Source organism: Mesoplodon mirus, assembly GCF_964341445.2.
Source record: "Mesoplodon mirus genome assembly, chromosome: 2".
NCBI classification, from domain to species: Eukaryota; Metazoa; Chordata; class Mammalia; order Artiodactyla; family Ziphiidae; genus Mesoplodon; species Mesoplodon mirus.
Window position 1 is genome coordinate 216,652,945 of NC_138977.1, and position 24,223 is coordinate 216,677,167.

Genomic DNA, 24,223 nt, shown 5'->3' on the forward strand with positions numbered 1-24,223 from the left:
AGGCATATTTAACTTGGGGGCGGGGTAGGGCACCAATGGCATTTGCTATGTGAAGGCTTATCTGCTTGTTGTGTGAACCAGCCAAGCTGCTCACAGATGCTTGGGTCAGTGAGTAATTCATGACAGCCTCAGAGGGTAGAGTCTTGTAGGACAGGTGTGCAAACTTTGGAGGGTCTGAGGAAACTCGACAGACATTACATGTTCTGGTGACATGGGCTTTTATGGGCTCCTGAACCCAGCTATTCCAAATTATAGCAGGATAATATAATAATTGCTATTGTTTTAAACCCTTACATTTTGGTTCATCCCATAGCAATAGGTCACTGGAACACTAGTTAGTGAGAGGTTGTGGTCAGAGGCTATTATGGGGGCCGTTGACTCTGTCTCCAAAGCTCATGTGCTCAAGTATTACTAGACTGCCAGAGACAGAGGTAGACAGACAGACAGACAAAAAGAAAGAGGAGGTTTTCTTAGACACTTCCTTTCACTATCAGCGATTTGCAAGGGCATTTCCATCCATTCTAAGTGAGAAACACAGCCCTCCATGATTAGAGTTTGCTGCAGTGTCCTCACTGGGACTTGTAAAGTACTAGGTGATAAAATAAAAAATTGGAAAGTGGGGCCCACTCAGCTCAGAGTTACAGGCACGTGTACATAGGCGCAAAGTTAGAGACATTTCACCTCCTCTTAATCAAGCATTCTTTCATCGTCCCAGACTTGTGGGAAGATTTGACCTCTATTATTAATCTTGTTTTGTGTATTTGTGTAGATTAAAATATTAAGTGCACACAGTATGTTCTATAATCACCTGCTGTTTCCTTGAAGCAGTGTCCAATTGATAAGGCTCAAATATAAGAAAACAGCCCGGGCACTTGATCCAGAGGGAAGGAAGGCCTGGAACATCCAACAGGGTAAGTCTCCTGCCAGCTGTGAAGGAGTGAGGTAGGGCAAAGCCTTGAATTCTTGAGTCTGCTCACTGCTCTGGTCATGCTTTTGGTGAGGCCAAATATCTGAATTTATTGTAGATGGTGAGCATCTGGACAATCACTCTTTTCCTGCTGGGAGCAGCCAAAGGTAAAACATATCCCACGTGCCCCTTGGGAAGGGCATAAACCCATCATCTCGGCACTGGCCAGAGAAAGCTTCAGCCATGGCAGGGCTTCCAGCGGCTGCAGATGGCTCCAAGGTTCCACAGAGATGCGGGTGGGGCTGCAGTTTGTGCGGGTCCATCTCAGAGCATCTCCCCACCAGCCTGCCTTCATGTCCAGGAGGCCCGAGGCCAGACTCTTCCAGATAAAGCATTAGACACCTGCCTGGGTTAACATATTGACTTACCAGTGTCCATTATCACATTCGTCAAATAAAACTATCGGAAGATCTAGGCAGGGAACACAGGACTTTTAAGTTTTGATGGTGGTTCGAAGCAGAGAGGTCTCTGTGGGATTCAGTGAGACTGTTCCCTGATCAGAAGGTGGGCACGGGGGGAGAGGGGGCAAGGAGAGAGTTGATGGGCAGAGGCAAGTGTCTGCATGGTCTTCAGCCTGTCCCCAAGCAGGGGAGCAACCAGGCCAGCCTCGGGAGCTAACCCCTGAGCAGGGTCATCTTTTCTCTTACAGGAAAGGAAATTTGCTATGATTCCATTGGGTGCTTCTCTGACTCTGAGCCCTGGGGTGGAACCGCCATCAGGCCCCTGAAAGTTCTCCCCTGGAGCCCTGAGAAGATCGGGACTCGCTTCCTGCTCTATACCAACGAGAATCCAAGCAGCTTTCAGGTGAGACTTCTGCCATTTTAACATTGTGGTAACTGGTGAGGGGCTGTGCCCACCAGGGGACCAGGAGTTCCTACTTCTGTACCCTCTGCCTCTACCCGATCCTGCCAGCTGCCCCCAGGCCTAGCCAGACCTGGACAGAGTAGGTCTCTGGTAAAAAAGCTGGCTTGAATGAATGAATGGTTCACATTTGTCAGAACCTCTAGCTAGTTATGTGATTCTGGTGTTGGGCAAAGAGCTTATGGAAGAAGGTATGGAAGGTGTAAGACCATGAGCCACAATCCAGACCCAGTAGAGGTAGTGATTCCTGACTTGGGAAGGTAGGGCAGGGAGAGAGAGGTCAGGGGGGGCTTCCTGAAAGAGGTGGCTTTTTGCTAAACTTTGAAAGGTTGTACATTAGAACAGGCAGAGATGGGGAAGAAAGAGACAGGCTAAAGTGGCTGGGCTGCAAAAACACGGAACACTTCTGTGTTTGTCACAGATTCTTCTTCCCTCTGACCCATCAACGATTGAGGCATCCAATTTCCAAACAGACAGGAAGACCCGGTTCATCATCCACGGCTTCATAGGCAAGGGAGATGAGAGCTGGCTGGTGGACATGTGCAAGGTAGGGCCTGGTTCTAACCCCTGTGGCCTGCGCTGCGGGCAGCTGCCACTGCTTCCCACTAATGTCTCCACCTCCCTTTACGCAATCTCAATTAGTGAGCTCAGAACAGGAAATCCTGACATATTGAGGTACCTTTATGCAATTAAAATGCCTCTTCACCAAAATAAAAATCCCCTTCCAAGTTTCTAGCCTACATCTGTAGCCTGAAGCAATGGCATCTGCTGCGGGAACAAACACTCCTGTCCTCTCATTTCTGGTTAAATCAAGCCTAAATATTGTCTGCTTCCATTTCAGTGAGGCTACTTTGTGTTCCTATAAACGCAGGATTATGTTCTTTTTGTTCAAGTCTTTCCCACTTCCCTGAGAGTCAGAGGTGTGTGCTGTGACCATTTATTTGAGACACGGAGAGCTTCGACTGACTGGGTGACCAAAATGGCAGAATAGAAAGCGCCAAACCCACTGTAATAGAGCCTCTTTTGCTCAGAACGATAGACAACAGAATAACAAACACATGTTCACATACACATACACACAAAAACACATGTGCGGAGGCACGCACACACAAATACACACGATATACCATCATCCCTTCTTTTCTCCTGTTCACTGATTCAATATGTTTTTCTGACACCTAAGAATTTACCCTAGCAGTCTGTCTTCCACCCTCCGACCTAAAATGTCAACAGGAAAAGTTACAAACTCTGAAAATTAAAATCATTCTGCATTTGACCTTGGTTGTACCAGCCATTTAACTCTTGGTATCGCTTTTGTCCCATCATCAATAAGTATCTTAATGTATAAACTGTAAGATATAGTTTATATCCCAAATTCTCCAGGTTTGTAAGAGATTCCTCAGGGCTGCTTTAAAAATAAAAGTCCTGAGAAAACGGCTGTTGGTATCTGTGTGTGTGTGATCACACATATTAGTATCATATATGTGAAAAGATTCTAGGTGGATTTTAAATTTATAGTACCATTTTAGTACCATCAAGGTGGTCATATGTCCTGCCCGGCAGAACTTCTAAGGATATATCAGTTCCTTTGACATCCAGGAAGAAGTTTCCCTTTCAGAATTCTTCAATATCTTTTAAATCAGTGCCGTTCTATTTTTTAAATATCTTTAGTGTGTTTCCTCCATGAAATACTGTGCTATCCTGACTGTAAAAATAGTGACACTTCCCTCCCACCTTAAAACTTCGTAAATACCCAGCAGCCTGGGGTGAAGCAAGCCCAGGCTTTGCCAAGAGGCTGAAAGGACCCCTAGCAGTCAAATCCACAAGGTCATTTAGACCCTGGCTGCCAGAGAATGCACTTGAGACCTTTTCTTTTCAAAATAGGACTCTTTGAATGATGCCCTGGCTTCAGCCACCTTATTGAATCAACCTGATTGAATCTGGTCGAAGAAAACCAGAGAGTGGTCAGCTTTTAATTAGTCTACAAACTAGAGAGGGAATCGATTTGCCTTTCTTGTAGCTTTTGCCCTGAGGGATAACTCCTACTGGCAACGGGATTCCCAACAAAGTCGAGTTCATCCCAGTGCCCCAGCCAGTGGTAACTCTCGGCGACCGTTTCTGAGCTCTGGTTGGAAGCGGTTTCACGAGCCCCCATGATAACCCCCTGGTGTCTCTCCAACACCAGAACATGTTCAAGGTGGAGGAGGTGAACTGCATCTGTGTGGACTGGAAAAGAGGCTCCCAGACCACCTACACGCAGGCTGCCAACAACGTGCGTGTGGTGGGCGCCCAGGTGGCCCAGATGCTGGCCATGCTCAAGGTGAGTGGTGGCCGGGCTGCGAGGGGACACACAGCACCCACCGGTCTTTGTTGGGTAAAGACACAGCTGAGGGTTACATGTTTAAAGAGGAAATAGAAAGAATTGATATTTCTCTTGGAGTCTTACTTCTAAAACTCACCTCAAATCAAAACCTATGGTGTTTGTGCTCAAGGAGCTGTAGACCTATAATAAACAAGTACTTCTGGGTGAACATCTCTGAGACCAACAGGTGTGAATACCTTGAGCCTGTGCCATTTGTTTGTTCATCCAATATTTGGGCACACATTGTCAGGAGCTCTGTTAGGGAATAAAGAGAATAATTGAGGTCCCAGGCCCTGGGGGAGCTTACAGGGACCACTGAGTGTGATCAGGGTTCTGATGTGGGGAGGGGAAAGGGCGGCTACAGGCTTTATAGGAGCGTGTGCGGGGGTCAGGGGGGCAGCTAATCCAGTCTGGGGAGCGGGGGTCGGTGATTAAGGATGTCTCCCAGCAAGAGACGTCTAAGTTGAGAGCTAATGGCTGAGCTGTGTCGATGTGAACTGCGCTCGTGGTTGGGGAGACATGACAACAGGAAGAGGAGGCTAAACAAGACCCAGAGGTGAGAGAATACGACATATTTGAGGGCCTGAAAGTTCCACTAAGGGTCTAGCTAGAAAAGAGTCTAGAAAAACAGGTGTTGAGTCAGAAGAGCTCTGAGGCTTTCGTAAAGGGCTGGGCTTGATCTTACGGGCAGGTTTTCTGCAGAGGAGTACCAGCATTAGGTTTGCAAAAACCACAGCACAGAAATGTCCTGAAAATACAATCTTCCCTCTCCAGTCGAACTACAGTTACTTACCTTCCCAAGTCCAGCTCATCGGCCACAGCCTGGGGGCCCAAGTGGCGGGAGAGGCAGGGAGCAAGACTCCAGGCCTGGGCAGGATTACAGGTAAGACTTGAGGGCTGGGGCCCAAGGTTTGGTCCCCAGTAGCCCCAGAACGTGATACAAGACTGCAGCCTAGCTTGGAGCTGGCCCCAAAGAGTCCATCCCCTTGGCTGCAGCAGAGCCGGTTAGAGACTGCACAGAGCATTTTAGGAAGCCCCCCAAAGCCTATCTTTGTGGCAGGGGAAGTGGTGTCTTTGTTCTCTTTACTTCCTCCGCCTCTGCCCCCATCCATTTTCTGGCGATGTGGGTCTCTCAGCAGGACTGAACACCCAAGAAAATGCAGAGTAAGGCTAATATGAATGTGAGCAAACATAATTAAGACAAGTCCATATTGTCATTCCTCTCCCCCTTCTCTGAAATCAAGGGCAAAATAGAACACAAAAATTTTGCTTCCACTGCCTTCGTTGGTAGAAGAAACCCAGACACCATCAGACCAAAAGCATCTTTTTAACCTAAGCAAAGCCTTTAAATTATAACCACAAAATATATCAATATAATATAATCATTATAATGTTAATATAATAATTATAGTAAGCATAGATTAAGTGCCTGCTTATCCCAAATACTGTGCAAAGTGCTTTACGTTTTCTCATTGAATCCTCAGAACTAAAGAAAAAGGCTGAGGGAAGCAAATGACTTGCCCAAGGTCACACACCTAATCAGTGGTAGAACTGACATTCAATCCCGGTTCTGCTGTCTTTTGGTTCAAGTCTCTACCTTTATAAGAACGTTCCCTTTTATTTTCAACAGACAATTATGTTCATGCCTTTTCAGCTGCTCTGATCAAACCTTCAGAAACAATTGTTAAATCTAGGAGTCCTGTCAAGAAGGAAATATAGTCAGGGAGATATAATTCTAAATATTTACTTATACACCCATAATGATGTGCCAGGCACTGTGCTAAATGCTACATATATTATCTCATTTAATCTTATAGCTGTATTATTACCCCCTTTTATAAATGGGGAAACTGAGGTGTAGAAAAAGTCAAGGGACTCACCCAAGGTCATGCAACTTGCTCAAAAAATAGCCGAGTAGGGATTTGGAGTGAGGTACCCAAGTCCCAGAATTTGTGTTTTGAATTGTGATACCATACTATTTCGCCACTTTTTCCTTCAAACTTGGGAAGAGAAAGAGAATGTTGAAGGAGAAAGATATACAAGTAAGTGGGAGAATCTGATGTGGAAAAAAACCCTTGCCTAAACAAAATCTAAGTTTCTTTGCTCACCTGCCCTTCTCTATCCATGCCACTGGAATGTAATGAGCATCATTGAGAGTAAATGTCTCCATATTCAATACCCCGGCCATGGCACTGCGCAACTCCAGGGTATGGCATCCCTTGAGTTAGGTAGCGTACAGCCTGGGCAACTGTACAACCTCAATCCTGCTGGCACCTATAGCCAGGCCTATTGTGTGCAGCATGGCCATCTCTTTTAGGGTTGGATCCTGTAGAAGCAAGTTTCGAGGGTACTCCTGAAGAGGTCCGACTCGATCCCTCCGACGCTGACTTTGTCGATGTGATGCACACGGATGCAGCTCCCCTGATCCCATTCATGGGTGAGCCCCTTCATGTTCCAGCTGCAAGCCCATGCACTTGTGAGAGCACGTGCTTTTAATGAGAGCCCTGCGTTATGAAAAGCTCATCGCTGTTCTAAACATTTCAGGCTTCGGAACGAAACAACAGGTGGGTCACCTTGATTTCTTTCCAAACGGAGGAGAGGAAATGCCCGGATGCAAGAAGAATGCCCTGTCGCAGATCGTGGACATAGATGGCATCTGGGCAGGTAAAGCCAGAGCAGAGTGGGGACATCACTTCCCTGGGGGAGCAATGTCACTCCCACAGCAAATCTTAAAAATGAAAACACACTGCTCTTTGAAAATATACAATCCCCCCTTCTAGACCTTATTTCTTAAAAATATAGCCACGCATCATTTGTTATATCTCAGCTCTGCTGATTTATTTCCTTATACATTGTGTGGTGTCCTGGAGTGAACAAGCAACAAAGAATTACAAAACCATTGCTTAAAGCTATAACTCCAACCATCAATTGATAGCTACCTAATAAAGGAAGGAAATACCATAAAAGTAAATATCCTGAATCTAAGAGAATTTTTCTGCCAGTTGTCCCTTGGGTGTCAGTGATATAGTTCAAACTTATGTAACTGGCTTCAACACCGTAGACAAAATGGGAATATTCCCAATCATGTCCACGGCAAATCCATTCACATGAGAGTCACCACTCCTCTATGTTGGGGAAAGAATAAGAAGCAATCACGGGTAAGGAAGGTTAGAGCAGAGACTGTGCTACTCAAGGTGGCTATTCTTTATCATTGATCAGCACACCTGGGTAAAGGGCATCTTTCAGATACAGCTCTAACTCTGTATGTAATAAGGTCAAAATGGCAATGAACAGGTGAGATTTTTCAGCCAGACTCATCATTTGGCACCACACAGGTTAAAAGCAAATGAGTAAAGACTTTTATTGAATGTGAGCATAATGGCTCGGCAAGTATGGATACCATCAAAGCAACTATTAAGGATGAGGAACTATGTGTTTGACTTTTACAGCTTTACGAGGTTTTGCATGGATAGAGTAGCCTAAACTCTCCATCAGTAATGGCCAAGCAAGTTCAGGCCAGGTCTGGAATGTGTGCTGTGACATCTGCCACTTGGCAGTTATTTATAGGAGCCAAGGAAGGTTCTAAGAAGGAACAAGACATGAGAGTGAAAGGCATGCTCATATAAAGCCACCTAAAGCTACTTGACCTTCCTTTTTATTCACCTAAACATGGCATGACAATGTCCTTGCCCGGGTTTGGTCATGCCTAGGAGGTCAAGTCACACCCAGTTGTGTCTTCGAGGACCTCCAGCCTGGTGTCTGGGACACAGAATGGAACAGAGGTTAGAGGCCTGGGCTCAAGCACCAGATGGGCTTGGGTTTAAATCCCAGCTCCACCACTTCTTAGCTGAAATCTGAAATCTGAGGCTGTAGCCTGTATACCTTTCTGTAATTAGGGATGGTATGTTACCCACCTCTGAGGAAAGGTGAAGCTTACAGGGACAATACATGTAAAGTGCTCAGAACATTGCCCGGCACACAGAAAGCAGCCTTTATATGTTAACTGTCATTTTGTGGCTGGATTTTGGACTAATCTTCAATTTCTGAAAATATGGGCCCACTTTGGAACCATCCCACTTGGAGAGAGAGGCAGAGAAGTTGTCATGGGGCCCTGACCACCTGTGCAGACTTCCCCCTTTGCTTACCCAGGAACCCGGGACTTTGTGGCTTGCAATCACCTGAGAAGCTACCAATATTACTCGGAGAGCATCCTGGATCCCGATGGATTCGCTGCGTACCCCTGCACCTCCTACAAGGACTTTGAGTCTGTAAGCTATTATGCCACCTTGAGTCCCAAGGTGGGGCTGTTGCCCTGCTGCGTTGGGATCTGTAGTACTCTCTCACCAGGGTCTGATCATCCCCTAATTGTTTTGCACTGCATGTCAGAGTTCACGGTCCTGTAGAGTGGAGGGGGAAAAAAGCCTTAGGCAGGAGGTAGCTAAAATTCTAGAAGAGTCATGTGGGAGCGGAAGATTCTGGGAAATCGGAGTGTAGAGCCATCAATTCAATGATCTAGGAAGGCTTCCTGCAGGGGCAAAGTTTGAATCTGGCTGGAAAATCATAGAGTTTAGAAGGAGGGGAAAGAGTGCACGTTTCTGAAAGGGGCGGAGCAAGTATGGAATGTGGGAGAGAAGAATCTACATGCCAGAGAGAAGGAAAGGTGGATGCTGGGGTTCTACATGCTGGGCTGGGGGTTTGTGCCTCGTGCAGCTGGCAACAAGGAGAGAGATGCACTTAACGATACACCGGAGCCTGCCTATGAGGGCTCACTAGAGCCGGTGTGAACATCTATTCCCGACCCCACATTCAATGACATTGTGTTGATAGCCTGAAGTTGGCCCCAGGCACAGAATATTTACACCACAGGAATTGGTAAACTCTACAGGACTTTTTGTCCCAGAGTTGCCTGTTAGTCATTCACCAGCATTCCACTCGATGGAAGGCATATTTGATCTAACCTGGGGCCCAGGCATCAATATTTTCTGAAGCTCCCCAAGAAGTTCTAACATGATGTGCCTCAGGCTTGGGTACTACATCCTGGATGAAGTTAGTTTAGAGACCATCTATTCCAATCTCTTTCCAGTTATGAAAGAGGAAACTGAGATTATAGGAAAATTGCTCCTCAGATGTGTGGATCATAAAAAGACAAATTCACACCTTACAGCCGGATCCATCTTTCTCATTAGAACAAGTGCTTCCCCTGTCCAGATGAAGGGTGCCCGCAGATGGGCCACTACGCTGATAGATTTGCTGGCAAGACACGTGAGGAGCAGCAGAAATTCTTCCTGAACACAGGAGATGCCAGCAAATTTGCTCGTAAGTTGCACTGTGATTTCCCACCCAAGTAAAAGAGGTTTCCTTTCTGTTTTACATAAAGGGGTGGCCTCTAACCTGAAATATTTGTGGGTACATTTCATCTTAGTAAAAGGACACATCCACCCAAACTACCCCATTGAAGACTCAACCAAGGATTTAGAAAGGGTCTGCTTTACTTTCATTTTATTTCTATGGCATGAAATGAGTGGACACAAACAGCATAATTAATGGGATAAGAGCAATTTACCTGTCTCTGTGGCCATCTTCTCTGAATTTTCACCACCCCACAGTTCCTTGTCCTATGCATTTGAAAAATCGTGTCATCCGCACCTGTTCTATCCATTCAAAATTTATTTGGTACCAACTCTTTGCTTATCTAGCCCACTTAAGAAGCCCAACTCCAATCTCCTCAATTTCCAGCCTTCTGTCCATGTGTCCCTCATGCCCGTTGATGGGGGGTGCCTCTCTGGTGGAGGGTTGGAGGGGATCAGAAAGGGGTAATTTCTCTCAAAATTCTGCTGAATGGACTAAGACATAGGGTAGAGTCAGGCATGTTTCAGCCACTTTGTGCCAACCTGCTTTATGACAGTTCCCTAAGATATTGTACTATAAAAAAGAGACTGTGTTTATATAAATACATAAATATAATACAAATCTCATATAGTTTTTTAAGTCAGGTTTATTGAGGTATAATTTATAAACAGCCAAAGTCACCCTTTGTAGTGTATAATTCTGAGTTTTGATAAATAAAAAGTCATGTAACCATCTCCAAAATCAAGATATAGAACATTTCCATCATTGTTTACATATTTTTTAAAAAGGCGTTGGTTAATCAAACTTTCCTCTGACGTAGTGATGCACAAAATACTTGCCAATATTTTCAAACAACAAATTAAACATTCAAAACCATATATTCATTCCTCAACTAACATTTATTTATGGGCCACAGGTTATGTTAGATGTGGGGTGGTGCAGGGATGAACAAGACACCCTAGTATGAAACTTATAACCCAGCAGAGAAAACTGAAACTGAGCAAGCAGCTACAAGTGTGTTGGCTCGATGGCCTGCTGCTGTGACATGGTAGGACAGCGGACCTGGCCCTGATCAGAGGAAGGGGCGGGAAAAACGGCTCTGAGGATGTAAGGACAAGTAGGAGTTAGGCAAAGGAGGTGTCTGTGTGTTTACATACCTACGTGTGAATGTGTATGTGAGTATGTGGTGTGTATGTATGTGTGTGCATGTGTATATGTGTGTTTATGTGCACATGAGTGTGTGGTCATGTGTGTATAGGTTCCCGTGTATGTGTGTGTGCTCCTGGGCACCAAGACAGCCTTTCAGGCATAAATCTGGATGACGACTGTGTTGGAGACTGCCCAGGGCCCTGGAGAGGCAGAGGGAAGACACAGACCTTGCCCTTGAGGCTCCCAGGACTGCACCCCTGAACTACCTTTCCAAATGTGGGGACCAGCCCTTGTTCCTTCTCTTTCCACCTTAACTCATAATACTGTCCTTCGAGAACAGAGCTGTCCAACAGAACTTTCTGCCACGATGGAAATGCTCTGTGTTGTCCAATGCAGTAACCAGTAGCCACATGTGGCAATTCAGCACTTAAAGGGTGGCTAGGGAAAGCGAGGAATTGATTTTTGTTTTATTTAATTTGGGTTTAAATTTAAGCAGCCACATGTGGCTAGTGACCCCTTTACTGGGCGGGCAGGTCTACAGGGGTCCACTGCCAGATATGTGTTTCTCCTTAAGGCCTAGTTTGAGTCGTAGGTTAACATGTAGAACTTCTTCTACTTCGATGCCTCAGTGTAAGGGATGCGACAAAAATCTGAGATTTCTGTCAACTATTTTGTGCATGAATAAAAACTCTTTTCTATGCCCTGTGCAGGCTGGAGATATGGAGTTTCTATAACGCTGTCTGGAAGAACAGCCACTGGTCAAATCAAAGTTGCTTTGTTTGGAAATAAGGGAAACACTCGCCAATACAATGTCTTCAAGTAAATGTCCTTTTTTGGTACCACCTCTCACTTGATACACACGGCCTTCACATCCATGCACTGACATACTTGTCGTCTCTTTATCAATGGATTCTAAATTACTTACTTTATGTACTGAAGTTAACTTCAGATTTCTGCTAACACGTGTTCTTTTCTCTATTATAAATCCAGGCATTTTATTCTTTCTCTCTCAATAGATCAGATTTTTTAAGATAAATCTAATGTTAGCCCAGATATCATATTTTCTGATTAGCCTAGTCACACATGTTTGTTGTGTTAAACTAGTGGATAACTTGTTATTGTACAAATAATTCTACCAGAAAAAAATAATATGAAGGAATTATATAGTTTTCTATAGGAAAGTTTTGAGGGTAAATTAACTTATGTTTGAGGAAATAATAGTTAAATAGTAGTTTAAGGGACTTCCCTGGTGGTCCGTCCAGTGGTTAGGACTCTGCACTTCTACTTCAGGGGGCCACGGGTTTGATCCCTGGCCAGGGAACCAAGATCCACCTGCTGCATGATGTGGCCAAAAATAAAATAAAATAAATAGTAGTTTGAGGCTGCTGGCATACAGCTGACTTTTCCATTTCTCTAACCTTTATTTGAGAATTAATTTGGAAAAAATCATCTTGTTAATCTAGAGTAGAAAAGAGTGGCAGGGACTTATATGGTCCTTAGAACTTGTTTCAGTGAATGGGAATATTTCTATTTCTCTGTTTCAAGGGGGATTATCACACCAGGCTCCACCCACTCCAATGAGTTTGACGCGGATCTTGATGTTGGAACAATTGAGAAAGTCAAGTTTCTTTGGAATAACAACGTGGTAAACCCAACCTTCCCCAAAGTGGGTGCAGCCAAGATCACCGTGCAGAAGGGAGAGGACAAGACGGCGTACGTGTGTCTTTGCTGGCTTGTGCCTAAGGATGTTTGTAAAGACTTGCCTTTGTCATGGAAACTCACCCCAGAAAGTCAGCTGAGGTTCAGCCTGTGTTCTCAGCATTCTCTGTGGCAGGCACAGATGATACAGCCCTGCCTTCTATGAAAACTAAGGAGGAAAAATAAGAAAGAGAAATAAGAAATAATTTCTGAAGGGTATAAAGTTATAAGTATCCATTAGAGAGTGGCTACAAGTTAAAGAGAGGAAGATCAATGAAAGTTCAGGATAATAGAAGGCAAAGGAAATCAGTTTTAGCAAAAGATATAAAATTTGAGATGAGGCGAGAGAGGTGAGGTGGCAATACCTGCAGAATCTTCATCCTGACCCGGGGCATCCCTGGCTGTGGCATCTGCGGGGAGGTGGGGGTAATGACCAAAGCTCAGACCCCAAGTCTGGCCAGCAGGACACCCCCATGAGGCTTGGCGAGAAGCAGAGCCTGAGCTCTTGGCCACTGATTGAGGTTTGGAGGTTAGGTGGGGTCACTAAACTCAAGCCCCAGGGAATGTCACACCCCCGGGCAGGGGGCGGGCAGGGGGGCGGGTTGGCAGACCTCACAGCAGTCTCATCATCTGGATGACCCTGTGGGGTCCACCCTGTCTCTGTGAGGGGAGGACCGAGGGGCTGGCCCAGGCAGGGCGTCCGCGGAACAAGAAGGTCCTCTCACTGAAAGCACAGTGTCGAGGAGGCCAGTGGGGAGCCCTATGCAGGCTCGGGGTGCAGCCGAGGCCTCCTCTCCGCCATCGGAGGACACTGGGACTCTAAGGTCAGTGGCCCAGGTCCCATTAGGAAGTTGACCTGTTTCCTGGATCCTGGGATGAAGCTAAAATCATGTCAGAAGAAGGTGGTCTCATTGGAATCTTTAAAATGAGAGGCATTCCCAAGGAGATGCCTTGCTCACAGGTGGGTTCAAGAAAGGAAAAAAAGTAGGAGACCAAATCACCCAGGGCGTTGCACCCTCTAGGTGCATCAGCTGCCACCTCAACCCTCCGATGACCTGAGGGCAGCTTCCCCTCCTGCCAACTCTGGAGGGAATCTATCTAAGAGAAGCTAGATGGTGGACCTCAGAATTTTTAAATATAGGAAGATAGAGCCTCACAAACTATAATAGTTTGGGGAGTAAAAATACTGAATTCGTCAACTTATTCAAATATTTTGCTGTTAGGAAAACAGCCAATAAGTAACATTTAAAAAAAAAATAAGTGGGAGACTAAAGAAAATTAAGACTTTGGTCCAGCCTCCTCTCATATCCCCCTCAAATTTTTTTAGTCATCTCACTGGGGTTTCAAGTCCTACCTGCTGACAGGAATTCCCTCCAGTGACATGGTATCAAAAGAAAACTGTAGTTTCCCCCCTTTATTTCTCTCTCCCCACACACCATCCTCCTTCCTTCCTCTCTGACTTTAGTAAGTGCCAGGTATGCCTGGCGTATAGGAGGGGATGCAAAGACAGAGCCTGCTTTTGAAGAGTTTACAGTATAGCTGTTGAGAAAAATGGACTTATGGTTCATTGGATAGGTCAAATGACAGACTAAGAACTGCTCGTGAGGGGCCCAAAGAGGGTGCTGGGGAGACGGGCAGAGGGACAGGGGAGGTATGTGAGGGGCACAGGGAGGCCAGGCTGCTGAGGGTGGGGCTCTGGTGCAGAGGACAGGAATTCGATTGGAGGTTAGGGTTAGGGCTTCCAGGAAAGACAAATGAGATACAAAGAGAAAGTGGGGAGGGGCCAGCGAAGGTGAGGAGAGAGGATGCAGCTTCAGAGCTCACAGTTGGTGAGAGAATCCCATGTTTCCTGGAAGAGCTGTAACCACAACCACTTACGTCTGCATTGTTTTCAAATTAATTATAAAGCTTTTTTATATTTATTGTCATGAGATGCTTCATTATTGACATGGGATTCTCACCAATCATGGGAGGGCGCTAAGCCCTCTTCTACAAATAAAGACTCCATTGCTGAGACTCGAGTAACCAGCCCTGTATCATGGCTGGAAGGCAGGAGGGGGCAGCCCAAGGGGAGAGCCAGGCCCCTGACTCCAGGTGTGGAAGGCAAGGCCAAGAGGGGTTTGAAGTTGACCACCACAGAAAACGTAGGCCACAACATCAGCTTGACCTGTGTTTGCATCTTGGCTCTTCTACGTATCACCTGAGAGCCTTCCGTGCCTCAGTTTCCTCTCCTGTGATGTAGGACTCGTAACAATACCTCCTCATACTTGTGTGGTGAGGATGAAGTGCGCACTGCGTGAGCGGATCAGCTAGTGTGGCTGCCGACAGCTAGCAAGAGCTCCATCTACTGTAGCTGTGTTTTCTTGAGCTGCTGTAGGCTGAATCGGGTCCCCAGGATGGCTGGGGGCAAGAGTGAGCCCATCTGTAAACCCCTCTGCTGGGTTTATGGGGGGCCCACATGTACTGTGGAGAAGGAGAACCGTGAGAGGTCCAGTCGCTGCCCCAAGGTGCCCACAGTCCTGGCTGCCAGAGGACCCAGAGACCAGGGACCACTTCTGAGCGACCCCTGACCTTGTCCTGGGGTCCAGCCAGCCCCTCCCCCTGGAAGCCCCCAGGCGATCAGCCCACCAGGAACTTTTTGAAGCTACCACCCTAGCGCAGCCCTCTTCCTTTTGAATTGTAAATCAGCGATTACCTTTGCCAGGTAAGAACGCCCAGCACTTAAAAAGATTCCTTTCTCTCCACAGATACAGTTTCTGTAGCGAAGACACCGTGAGAGAAGATGTCTTGCTCACTCTCATGCCCTGTTAAACTCCGGGTGCGATGCAGCCGCCGTGTAACACTAATAAAATCCGTACATGCATCTATCTGCTCACAGTATCTGTCGCTGGTGTCAGCTGCCCCCGGTGGGACATTTGGGAACTGACTATTTTAAAATGCCCTGCTCATTTCTGTATATTTGGGTTTCCTGCCCTTGACCTCCAGTTACCACCCCCCTCTCCCCCCAGTTTCCCTGGTCCTCGTGTCCACTGTCTTCTCCTCACCCGAGGCGCGGCAATAGACAGCAGCACTAGAGAGTGGAGCTGGGGCCTCGGCAGAGCCTTTAGCCCTGCCCCTCATCCTGCAGGGGAGGGAACAGAGGCGTGTGGGCTCGCTGTTGCAGCACACGGAGCGGATGTGCCCCATCAGGGCTGAGGGTCAGGCCCCTGACTCTGGTTGCAGGGCCCCTCCCTGACTCTGCCATCACCTTGAGATCATGGAAGGCCGTGCTAGGACGTGGCCCCTTTGTGATGGTAAATTGTGGGGTGACGGGACCACTTGGGGGCTCTGGCTTTTGGTGAGGTTAAGGGGCTCCAGCACCCAGAGACTGTGGTGGGCACATTTGCTGAGCACAGACTTCCAGCGCACCCTGGCCCTGGGCTGGGGCTGCCTCAGAACCCTCTCTCTGCCTGCCGGGCAAGCACCATCCCAGGCAGGGCTGGGCGCTGAGCAGGGGTCCAGGGGGTGCCCAATGCAGGCCCGGCTGAGGGGGGACTTTTCTGTCTTTGAGGGGGCGGGGAGACTCAGCCAAGCCTACCTCACCGTGGCCCCACCCACACAGGTGTTCCGTACCTCGGGGGTGGGGTGGGGGGGAGTCTTCAAGGTGGCCCAGCCTGTCCCGTGATCATCCCCAGGGGGTTGTAGGGACCAGGAAGGACACTGCCTCCCCTGAGTGTCTCCCCTCTTGGTCACCCACCCACCATGGCAGTTCCTAAGCCCCAGTGGCACGTCAAGCTATCACTGAGCTTCAAACCTGAGTGTGAGTGGGCTCCAGAGTGTTCCTTGAAAGCAGAAGGTGTGGCGAGGATTCCCCAAGCGACTGTAGTAAAGGCTTCATAGTCAAGGGCACGGGGTGGGCGCTCAGCAAACCGTGGTGATGAGGAGGGGGTGGGGCGCACCGAGCAGGAGAGACCCAGTGCTGGCCGTGAACCCGTGCCCTGGGCAAGCAGCACATCCAATCAACGGGATGGAGCTTCTGCAGACACACCCAAACACCACCTCTTGTGCAAGCACTGGAATGAGAGGGAAGCAGACTTCCATTCGGCGCCCAGGGCGTGCACGGTGGTAGGGGGCCGGCACCTAAATAAACACCACCGTGCCACCCACTAGGTGCAAAAAGCAAGGTATATGCCAGGACAGGGGGGCCCAGAAGAAGGAGGAGTAAGATGGGGAAGGCTCCAAAGAGCCGTGGGAACTAGGCCCAGGCTTGCAGGAAGACGACCCACTGAGACTGCAGGCTGGGAGGCCAGCAAGGAGGAGGAGGCCCTCACAGACATCCAGGCAAGAAGTGATGAGATGTATGAGCGTGGCGAGTGGAACCAGGTATAATGGGGGGCGGGGGCAGGACTGGTCGGCCATGGTGAGAGGCCCTTCCTGCTCAAGGACGGCCTGTGTCACCTGCTCCCCAGACTAACAGATACGGCCAATAACTTGGAGAAAAGGGTTTTAAAACAAGGAGGAAGCTGAAAAAAGACTGCAGACAGAAGAAGCCAGCTGCCGAGGCTCCCCTAACCTGCTGGCCACACCATAAGCACACAGCGGAGGCTCTGCCTTGAGCCTCGGGTGACCTGGGTGACCTTGGGTTTGACAGCAGGTGCACCAGTAACCTGGGACAGGTAACCTGCTCCAGGGACAGGGAAGGCAGCTGATGGAGACCCGAGCCGGAGCAGGGCCAGCCTCCTGCTTGCTCCTCCTGAGTCCCTTTCCTAGAATGGATGTAGGTCCTTTAATCAGATATACAGCCTGAGAAAATTCCCAGGAAGGCAGAGAACAGCTGGCTCCACGATCCCCACCATTGACCTCGTGTGTGTCGCAGGGGCCAGCGGTAAAGCCAGATAAGAATCACAGGGCTGGGGAGATCAGCTGGGTGCTTTGTGACCGCCTGGAGGGGTGGGATAGGGAGGGTGGGAGGGAGGGAGACGCAAAAGGGAAGGGATATGGGAACAGATGTATATGTATAACTGATTCACTTTGTTATAAAGCAGAAGCTAAAAAAAAAAAAAAAAAAAAAAAGAATCACGGGGCTGGAGATACATGAAAAGTAGCCAATATTCAGTTCATGAATCACTTGGTTTATTGCACACAAGCAGCACACAACACAGGTTAGTCAGAGTAGGGAAAATAGGAAAGGTGGTAAATGAACCAACCCAAGAAGAAGAGGGAAGGAGGCATCTCGGCACGAGCGGAGGTCCTGGTCCTGCCCCAGGTCTCCAGACAAGCATGAGTGGGAAGTCGCCCTCTGCTCTGACAGGGCCTTGGGCAGCGACCACCTACAACAGCTCAGCACCTTGGGATCGGGTCCTCCAGCAGAGAGCCTTCTAGTCGCTGGGCTCAGTGTCTCTTTTCAAGGAGTGGATCAGGAGGTGGAACAGTTACACCCAGGGTACCTTGTCTCTATCAGTGGCTCCTTCAGTTCTAGTAACATACGTTGTCCATCAAATTTCTTATCTAAAGTACCACTCAGTTTATCACTCTAAGACACTCGCAGTCCTACAGTGGACGTTCCAAGACAACTAATATGGAAGTTCACATTGGCCACTGTGACTCTATTTTGAACTATTTCAATAGCTTAAATCCTATACGTTTCACACAAGGTAAGTAGGAATCGTAGCACAGAAGAAATCACATCATAACGCCTTGGCTACTTATCACTGTGGCTATGGAGCCTCCACTTCCTATCCCCACTGGGGAGTCCAAGCTCAGCCCCACACATCCTTGACCTAAGGCACCGCCTGGGAGATGGATGGGGAGGTTAGGGTTCTCCGTGGTTATTCTGGGGGATGCTTGCAGTGTTTATGTGGCCCCAGCAGACCTGAAATCCAGATTTCAGCAGCTGCATGGGGCTAGCTTGATTAGACTTTGTTCTTTTTTGTTTTTTAAATAACAGAGGTGGTGCATTTTTCAGAATGCATAAGAATACGGCCTTTGAGCAATGAAAATACACCCCATTCATAGTCAGTCTGTTAACATAAAGCTCAGGGGGACATTCAGTCTGGTTGGAAGCAATAGGAAAAGGCACTGAGCCAGCAGTCAGGGCTCTAGTCAAGCCTGGTGACCTTGGGCAAGGACTTTCCACCTCTCTGGGTCTCAGTTTTCTCATCTGTAAAATGGAACAGAAGGCTCCATCCTTAAGTCAGGGAGCTGTAAGATGAGGGAGGCACCTTAGGGAGTATGGCCACAGTCTGACCCCAGACTCAAAGCTACCGGAAGGCAGCAGGCACACAAAGCAGTGCTTGTTAGGATGGGCTTCAGACCCACCCAACTCAGGCCCTGCATGCTCACCCCAAGGTGCAGGAAGCTGGGCATCCAAGGGCTCACGGGGCTAGCTGAGGCAGCTCCAGGAGTGCCAGGGTTGCACCAACCACCCTGCAAACCAGAATCAACTGGGAGCTTAAAAAAAAGATGGGTGGAGGGGCTTGTCCCAGGCCCCACCCTGACCAATTCAAGAACAATCCCATGTACAGGCCTTTTTAAAAAGCCCTCGGGTACTTCTCCCCGTGCAGCTGGGTGAAGCTCCCCCAGGAAACAGTATTTCCTGAATCCTCTAAAGGCGAGTCTTCTCATCCCAGGCTTCCAAGTGAACTTATTCCTTATTCTCCAAGGGAATTTATTAATTTTGTGTTTTCACCTAGATGATCATCTATTTTTTTTTTTTAGTCAGTTACAGAGACAAGGTTTCCTCTTTGTTGTGGTAATTTGTAGTAAGAGTTTTGTTTCCTAAATTGATGTGCAATGAAATGATGTTGATGGGAATGTCCAGGGGGCGGGTGGAAATTTTTAGTGAGGATGGTGTCCCTCAGGTCTGAGAAACCTTGGAGAGTATGGTCTGGGACTGAAAATGTGGAAGACATGTCCAGTGTCACAGGCTTTGACAGCAGAGAGTTGGCTTTGGGACCTGGAACGGAAGAGCAAACGTGGCCACAGAGGAGCAGGGAGGGGTGGGGGAGGAACGAGCCTCGGGGGCGGGAGCAGGGACCCCAGGGGGCTCCTCAGTGGGGAGATACAGCCGACGTCCCTGGCAGCGGAACCCACAGGTGCAGAAGCTCAGGAGAGGAAAAGACCAGGTGTCTTCCAGAACTGTGTGTCCTTCCATCTAAGCAGCTGTAGGGTGGGAAGGCATCAGGGAAGAGCAGAAACGAAGCTGGGCGAGGCCACGTGGTGGCCATGTTAATTTTCTCGGGCTGCCATAACAAAGTACCACATATGGCGTGGCTTAAACAATAGAAACTTATGATCTCACAATTTTGGAGGCTGGAAAGCCCAGGACCAAGCTGTCACAGGTTCGGGTCCTTTCGGCAGCTGTGAGGGAGACCCTGTCCATGCCTCTCTCCTTTTGGTGGTTGCTGGTGATCTTTGCCACTTCTTGGCTTCTGGAAGTATCACCCAAATCTCTTCGTTCATGTTCACATGGCCTACCCCTTCTGTGCATGTCTCTGTATCCAAAGTTCCCCTTTTTATCAGGATACCAGTCATACTGGATTAGGACCCACTCTAATGGCCTCATTTTACCTCTGTAAAAACCCTAACTCCAAAAGGTCATGTTCTGAAGTCCTAGGGTTTAGGACTCCATCATATCTTTTTGCGAAGAACACAACCCAACCTATAACAGTGGCCAACCTTGCATGTCCGGCTTAGGACCTTGGACTCCACTTAAACTGGATCCCTCTCCACCGGATACCCGCAAACTATCCTCTTTAGTTAAAGCCCGAATTACGTAGCCCTGGTACAAGCCCTCTTCAGTGTTCTGTTCCTTGTTAGCTTGTTTAATCAGCTGAAATTGTATTTCTTTTAGGCAATCAGTGTCTGTGCCCCAAGGGACCATCAATTCCATGAGGGCAGGGCAACAGGATAGTCTGTTCCCTGTTACACCCTCAAGGCTGGAAGAGCATCCAGCACGCTCTGGCCACATAAAAATGAACACAAAAGAGTGAAAAAACATGTGAAACATGCATCTGAGGGTGTCAAGGAGCCACCCACAGGATTAGAGCCGGGAGGAAACTCTGGGGGAGGCTGATGCGGTGCCCTAGAGAGACGTGACGCCAGCCCCTCGAGGGCAAGGGCAGGGAGAGGGGAGGGGAGGGAACAGATAAAAAAGGTGATGAAAGCAAGGAATAAACAGGTCTCAATTGGCCTCAGGGTGCAGGAGAAGGAGAACCCAAGCCACCCCCTACCCCGGGCAGCGGCTGCGCCAGCTGGCAGGACTCCCCAGGCTCTGACGCTGCCACTTGCCTACATGTGGCCAGTGAATGACTTTTCCCACAGGTGCTGGCCTTCCCTTCCCTCCCAGGGAAGACAGCTGGCAGGACTTCAGAACCTCAGGTCCCCAGAGAGGAAGGAGGAACTGAGCTGTGCCTGCCATGGGCAGCCAACCGGGAGGCGGCATGGGGCCCTGCCTTGGGTCACCTGTCACAGAGACCAGGCAGGCTCGGGACTGCTTGAGAGCACCCAGTGGGTCTGCCCCCAGCCACTGGTGACTGTGGCAGGCGTGCCCAGCCCCGTGGGGGGCAGCTTGGTGCAGGAACAGTGTTCCTAAATCCACTGGGATTCCCCCCATTTACAGGGCAGCAAACTGAGGCCTTCAGAAGGAGAGAGCAGCTGCACAGTAGGAGGTGACGCCTAAAATCAACGCCTCCTCCTCCATTCACCCCAACTAAGCCCCTTACTTTCAGGGCCTCTGTTGCCTTGGCTGTAGAATGGGAATAAAAAAGGCGCTCTAGGAGCTACAATTTGATTGCCGCCATTTTCTCTCAAGACACCTTTTGAACCAACACCAGCTATTTCTCTTCTGATATTCAGTTTTCTCTCATGCCCTCAACACCTCTTCCAGAGATTGTATTCCTGAGATGTGTTTGTTCAGCTTATTTCTCATTATCTTAGGTATTGTCACCTCTTGGATAATTCCTTATCCACTTTGAAAGAGGGGTTTGGATGCTGTGCTCCTTCAGGGTGACTCTTGCTTGAATTGAAAGGTGAGTCCTTTCTCTAGGTTGCAGTTTCCAAAATTTCCTGTGGGATCCCAGATTTGAAACCGACCTTAGAAGCCCATCACTTTGGGCTTCCCTGGTGGCGCAGTGGTTGGGAGTCCGCCTGCCTATGCAGGGGACACAGGTTCGTGCCCCGGTCCGGTAAGATCCCACATATGCCACGGAGCGGCTGGGCCCTTGAGCCATGGCTGCTGAGCCTGTGCGCCCAGAGCCTGTGCTCCGCAACGGGAGAGGCCACAACAGTGAGAGACCCGCGTACTGCAAAAAAAAAAGAAGTCCATCCCTTCAGTCACCCCTCATCTGAGGCTTGGCTTCTGCCCATGTCTACTCAGTCACAATGTCCTCCAAGTAAGGCAGGGGTCATGCCCCACCAGCAAAGGCCTATCCTACTTCCCAGTGATTCTAACCTTTAGAAAACTTTTCCTCATATTGAGCAAATCTGCCTCAGTGGGTCCCTTGAGGACAGGGGTGACCACGATCTGCCCTTGGCATTTATAACAGAGCCTGGTGACCTGGAAATAATAAGAATCGCTTCTTGCCTAACTGAGCTATAACCCTCCCCTTTCTTTCCAGCTCTGCCCTCCCAGATGACTGTTGACCAGATGAAACACCACTGGCCACTCACGTGAGAAGTTTTCCCAGATTCCTTGACCAGTCTGCAGCTGGAACCAGGAGAGCATAGACAATGGGAACCACAGATTATCTGAAAGTGTCTTACTAAATCTTTGTCAAAAATGACAATCAAGTCACAGAAAGGCTTGGCTGCTATTAGTATGGGTGGTGAAACCAAACAATTACACAATCCAAACCCTTTCCTAACGAGGATGGAAATGTCCTCATTAGGAATATAGAGTCTGGAAAGGGTGGTGCCCAAGGCCCAGCTACCCCACCAGATGGACCACAGGCCTCTGAACCACTGTGACCAACCTCTCTCAGGAGATGTCCAGTGGCTAGATGCACCTGCCAGGGCCCCGATGACAAAAGATGGCCCAGTCCAAGGGCTTATCCAAGGGATTGTTTACAGAACTATGGACAGGGTTAAGGGAATCCACTAGGGGTACTAAATCACCAGGGATGTAGCAGCAGCTGGGAGCTCTAACTTCCCTGGAATCTGAAGCTTGGAGGGAGGAAGCTGTCATGAGAGTCTGGAAGGGGCTGGGGCCAGGGGAGGAGCTGCTTGAGAGGAGCTGCAGCTGTCAGGAGAGAAGTGCAGCCATCACCCGACCACAGCACAGAAGGGAGGGAGCCTGGGGAAGAAATATCCCGACCTCTCCCTCCTCCCACCTCCTTCCCATTGACTGAACCCAACCAGAAGGCCGAGGGCAAGTAGTGCAGGGAGGCCGTCCATAGAGACAGCTTCCAGGGCACAGAGCAGGGAGGAGAAGGCAGCAGAGATCTGGATGTTATCCAGCCCACCGTTAGCTTCTAATGTCTCACCCTTTCATCCAACAAATGTTTATTGATCACCTAGTACCTGTCAGGCGCTGTCCTAAGCTCTGGTGACACATTAATGATTCTACAGACCTTGACCCTGCCACCAAAGCAAGGTCTAAACAAATAATCACTGAAATATAATTACCAATGATTGGGATACATTCCATGGAAGAAAAACTAAGGAACGTGATAAGAGACGTAAAGGAAGGTCTGGTTTCTCCATGGGCACTGGAGAAGGCTTCTTTGAAAATGTCACATTTAAGCTGAGCCCTGAGCGATAACTTCAGTTTAGGCAGGGAAAGGCTGAGGGCAGTGTGTTCCAGGAAGACTAAACAGAATATGCAAAGACTCCAAGATGGGCACTTTCAAGAGACTACACACAGCCTGTGTGCCTGGAGTTCAATGAGCGAGACTCAAGGTGAGGGAGGGGAGAGAGGCATGGTCCAGGTAATGCTGCACCCTGGTAAGGAGTTTGTATGTTTTCCCAAGAGTGGTGGGCAGCCACTGGCCCCATGTCATGGTTCCAGGGCTTCCATTCAGCCTAATACTGCCGTTCCAGGCTCCTCAGTAGGGTCCTTGATGAGCATGAGTGTCAGGCCTTGGACTAACCTCCTTCCTCAGCTGCAGGACACCTCCAGGAGCTGTGGGGTGGCAACACTGGGCTTTGGGGTCATTGAGGCATAGGTGACCCCACTGAGGTTCATCATCACTTTACCAGTTCCACAAACCTTGACTTTTCTTAAGCCCACTTGAGATAAGGAAGTTCATTCCTGGGCTTCCCTCAGCACCACCCTGCTCACCTCCAGCCTCAGAGTTCTCAGAAAGGAGGTTCGCAAAAAAAGAAGCCATTTTCTACACTTGAAACCCTCCGGAAATTGCTGGCAACCTTAGTGCTTCTGGGATTGATTGAAGGGCATGAGTAGAATATGGAGCAACTGGAACTCTCGCCCAGCTGCCGATGGGAGTTCGTGCAGGTGCAGTCGCTGTGGGAAAGTGTTTAGGGCAGCAGCTCCTAAAGCTAAGCACGCACACACCCCAGGACCCGGCAATGCTACCTCTGGGGACAAACCTGAGAGAAATGAGTGCAAGTCTAACAAAAGACAGGTACTAGACTAGAAAGTTCCCAGCAGCATCATCCATAACAGTCCCAAACTAGAAAGAACCCACGTGTCCACCAAAGCAGAATGGATACACCAACTGTGATAGATTCACACAGAAATGTACCATATAACACAGCAATAAAAAGGAACCAACTACAGATACATGGAACAACGTGGATGAATCTCAAAACCGTGTTGTGTGAAAGAAGCAAGATTCTAACCAGCACATACTGTATAATTCCACTTATATGCGATCCCGGAAGAGACCAAACTAATCTAT

At 48.5% G+C, this 24,223-nt stretch overlaps 1 protein-coding gene across 1 annotated transcript; it reads left to right on the top strand.

Moving 5' to 3' along the window:
• Positions 1-1,025: 1,025 nt before the first annotated feature.
• PNLIPRP1 (pancreatic lipase related protein 1) lies at positions 1,026-15,197 on the top strand (the record flags this gene model as incomplete). Its single annotated transcript, XM_082602685.1, has 12 exons — positions 1,026-1,074; positions 1,617-1,771; positions 2,250-2,375; positions 4,014-4,148; positions 4,965-5,073; positions 6,508-6,627; positions 6,735-6,854; positions 8,340-8,458; positions 9,377-9,506; positions 11,399-11,507; positions 12,234-12,401; positions 15,134-15,197. The coding sequence occupies 12 exons, from the start codon at positions 1,026-1,028 to the stop codon at positions 15,195-15,197; spliced, it is 1,404 nt and encodes a 467-aa protein (XP_082458811.1).
• Positions 15,198-24,223: the final 9,026 nt, after the last annotated feature.